Genomic DNA, 3,981 nt, shown 5'->3' on the forward strand with positions numbered 1-3,981 from the left:
AGCAACCATGACTCCATGATCTTCCTAGTAGAAAATCCAACAAACACTTACAATCAACGTCAAGAGTACGGTGTTGGAATTCTCATTTTGTGCTTGCTATGTGCTTCCGCGTGAGATTATTTATGATAGCACATACATGTGTAGCTATGTGGCTAAGCAGTAAGCACCATGTGTGAAGTCAGTGGCGGAGCTATGTGTAGTGCTGAGGGGGCCGCTGCCCCGAGCACTTGCACAATTAAGGCTTAAATTATGAATAGTTCAGTCATTTACCTCCCCCCAAAGCTGCATATGTTCTTATTGGCCCCCTTCGATTGTGCTCTAGTAGTGTGAAGTAGAAGCAAAATAGAACCGTTAAACAATCATGGGGATCAATTAGCTTCAGCCGCGCGGCTAGATACTACCATGATCACGCGGTCAAAAAGGTGGGTTAACTTCACTTCACGCGGGAACAGAGTGATGCTCCATGCCACATCGACCGGACAACGACATGCACGACTAATGAAGCCAAGAAATCATCGTACTCTTTTAAACTGGAAAGAGCTATCCATCATGTACACATTGAGACACATGCCCAACACATTGTGAAGTTGTGGCAGTCCAACAACTACGAGAGAGATAGAAAGTATTCAGCATGACATCATGGAGATGAGTGCTGGTTTCTCTAGTTTTACCTCGAGATTTATTGGCAGAGATGCTAATGCCGCGTCGCATCTTTGCATCTTTGTGCTAAAAGAGCGAGCGAGTATAGGCGTAGATGCTTATGGCTTAATTACACTCCTTTTCTTGCTGACTTTCTACAACAAGATAATACTGATCTTTGATTAATAAAGCTCAGTGATTCGCAAAAAATCAAATATTTTCATTTAAAATATTAATTTGTTTGAGGCAAATTTAAAATATTAAATGAATGTATTTTTTCTATTTTTTTAGAACAAATGTACTTTTTCGAGCGGATACCTGATTTTTCTTTGGAACCCTATGGCCAGAAGGCCCACAACGAGTCCCCCGAAATGAACACACTTCTCGTTCAGTCCGACCTCCTTGATAAATAGGCTAGCCAAGCACGAGCCGCTCCTACGGAATCCCACCTCGCCGCCGCCAAACCCTCGCCCCTCTTCCACCATAGCCCACCGAGCTCTCCCACGCCAGAAATTCTCCGAGCGGGAGCTCGCCCCTTCCAACGCCGCGTCCTCCTCCAGCTCCACAGGTAAGCCCTAGACCTCGCACAAATCTTGTGATTCCACCCATCTCCAGCTCGCATCCATGTCTCGGCCGGATTGGTTCTAGTTTGCGCCCTGTTCATAGTGTGATGTCTAGGGTTTGTCTCGCAGGGGCTGGTGTTCGTGAGATTCCCGTTGGTTCCCGCGACCCCGCGCGCAGTATCCCCTGGGTGGGCTCGTCCGCCATGTTTCCGCCCAAAGGGCCCAATCCCTATGGGCAGCAGCCACCATACGGCGGGCAGCAATCTTACGGCGGCCAAATCGTATGTCTCTAAAAAATGCGCTGATCTGGTATCTGCTTAGTTGTTATATCCAGATGTGTGGCAGGTTCTCATCTTTTATGTGCGCAAAAACCTGCGCTCTTTTGCCCTACTTTTGCTTGCAGCCTGGTAGCAGTGGATTTGGGGCCTCAGCTGCGGCAGGTGCCCGTGCCGGACAGGGTGCTGCTGGGCAGTATGGAGGGCCTTACGCGTCGGTGTATGGCACACAGCAGGTGGTTAACTAACTGCAATCCGTGAATATTTTTCAGAATTGGTTTCGCTATGCAATTTGTTACCCTCCTAATGCCATTCATGCTCACTACTGTTACTGTTTAAGTTGCTCTGTGACTTGTTGTTGATGCGGTGTATGTAGAGGGGGAATCTTTATGACAAAGGCAAATAATAAAGGTTATTAGCTGCCAGTTAGATGCCTTTGGAGTGCAAATGGTTAATAAAACTGCGCAGCTTCATGCTCACTTAAATCTGATGTATCCACATGGACATCGGAGATAAAAGAAAGCACTAGGTTTGGCCAGTGCTGAAGAGGCTGGCCAGGATTATTAGTTCTAGCTCAAATAACTTTTTCTAAAATGTTGCTGTCTGAACCCAAGTAAAACTAAGGTGTCCTCCTGGACCTGATTTTTTTTTTCGTTTATCCTTTCCCTTATCCAAATGAAGAGCAATTAGTATCATGTCATCCTGGAAGTGTGCCTAAATTGTTTTGGAATGTTTAAAAGGTCACTAATTCTGTTAGTCCAAAAAACCTAGGAATTGATAATGGCCCTGTGGGATAAAATGAGAACCAGATCTCTACAGATCCTGAAAGATAAGTAGCAATGATGCAGCATCTAGCTCATATGCCCCTTTTGAGTGGCTGATGCTATTGCCTGTCATAATCTATTAGTCCACACTAGAATATTGATCTGAAAGATGCCATTCTATAGCTTACCCAATGTCCAAAACATACTAGTTATGTACGTGGTATGCAGCATTCTATATCCTGATAGTGTGGTTTAAGCTTCAGCTTAAAACTGCAAGAATCTGAAGGATCGCAAGTAAAGCTTGCCCTCAAGCCATCTCCTCCACCTTGCCCCTCCCCTGCATAGGTCTGTCAGATCATGCCCGGACTGTTTAGTGGTGTTAGAGACTTCTGAGGGTTTTTGCAAACTAGATATATTTCTGATTTTCCACCACAGATAGGAAACAATAATTGATTCTGTAGCACTTATCTACAGCTACATAAGCCCAAGGTCAGCATTGTGTTGTTGCTGTTTCATTCTTTGTGCCGCGTAATTACCAGGTGATTTGATGTCTGTTTCATTTTGTAAGTTTTTCTTGTCTCCCAAATAAGAATATGGCAAAATATAATAGATCCCACCAATTATCATTTCATTTATGTGAATGCCCCTACCATACTGATTAATGCCAGGATAGAGTAGAATATGGTTTTACCAATTATCATTGCATTTATGATGATGCACTACCAAAATAACTGAGCTTGCACCAGGCATGTCATATTCGATATTTCTGAAACAAGCAATGCTAGAGCATTTCAGCATTCAGAATTTCACAAATTGGGGCCTCTTTTAGATAAGGAATGCATATTCATGTGAGTTGGCTATGTTAACTGACTTGGTGTCCTAGCAGTACCTCGAAGCAGAAAACAGATCAAGTGCTGGAATAATTTGCTGGCTAGTCCACTAGCAGTGTAGTTGGTAGTCACGTAGTTTTACACATCGCTTATCTGTATATGAAGGAATCAAATGATTTGGGAAAAATAATAATATAAACATACTCTTTTAGGTAAAGAAGCTGTTCCTGGGCTGAATTTATCTTGTGTGGCATTAAACTTATATGTACTTCCCTTCACATAATATTTGTGATTTTGTGCATTTTGTCAGATTTAACGCGTTAGTCATTTTACCAGTAGTTTTTACCATGAAGAGCGGACACTAGGAAGAAATTTCTGTTAACCATTCATGTCCTTTTCTTTTGTTATTTCTCAGTTTGTATTTTTTAGGCCTTGTCTCATTGTCGATCTCAACCCTTTGTTTCAGCTGTATTGTATGTTGATTGCTTTCTTCCATGCTCAGATCTCACCTCCTTTTAGTTTCAAGTGTCACAACTGTTTCATGAGTTCTGTGCATGATATCTTAACTGAATATCTGAATAAACTTTTTGCAGGTTGGGGGAGTTGGTGGCAAAGGTCCAGATTCTTCTAGTCTTCCTAGCCTGCCACCTCATACATCTTCACTATCTCAGTCATCCAAGTTCTCGTCTGGATCTGCAGGGTCTAACTTGGCAAGACCAAACGATGACTATATGGCTGTGCGTGGATATGCACAGAAGCTAGACCAGTATGGTACTGATTACACATCAGAGAGAAGAATGTATGGTGAACACTCAGCTAATCTTGGCAGGAGGGATGGCCTTACTGATTTGGATAGAAGATATCCTGATCATCTACCTGCAGCCCATCAGGTCTATAATGTGTGCTCACT

At 43.1% G+C, this 3,981-nt stretch overlaps 1 protein-coding gene across 4 annotated transcripts in view; it reads left to right on the forward strand.

Moving 5' to 3' along the window:
- The first annotated feature begins 997 nt into the window (after positions 1–997).
- Positions 998–3,981, forward strand: part of LOC123155880 (protein SHORT ROOT IN SALT MEDIUM 1) — a 12,663-nt gene continuing 9,679 nt past the window's right edge. For 2 of the 4 annotated variants that reach the window (XM_044574026.1, XM_044574027.1), the window contains exons 1-5: positions 998–1,207; positions 1,332–1,483; positions 1,606–1,713; positions 3,665–3,686; positions 3,771–3,961. In XM_044574026.1, the coding sequence (XP_044429961.1) occupies positions 1,406–1,483; positions 1,606–1,713; positions 3,665–3,686; positions 3,771–3,961 (399 nt within the window). In that variant the 5' untranslated portion in view covers positions 998–1,207; positions 1,332–1,405. Of the gene's footprint in view, positions 1,208–1,331; positions 1,484–1,605; positions 1,714–3,664; positions 3,962–3,981 lie in introns of all 4 variants that reach the window. The other 2 variants (XM_044574024.1, XM_044574025.1) reach the window with 1 other exon arrangement.

This window comes from Triticum aestivum, chromosome 7B, assembly GCF_018294505.1.
Source record: "Triticum aestivum cultivar Chinese Spring chromosome 7B, IWGSC CS RefSeq v2.1, whole genome shotgun sequence".
NCBI classification, from domain to species: Eukaryota; Viridiplantae; Streptophyta; class Magnoliopsida; order Poales; family Poaceae; genus Triticum; species Triticum aestivum.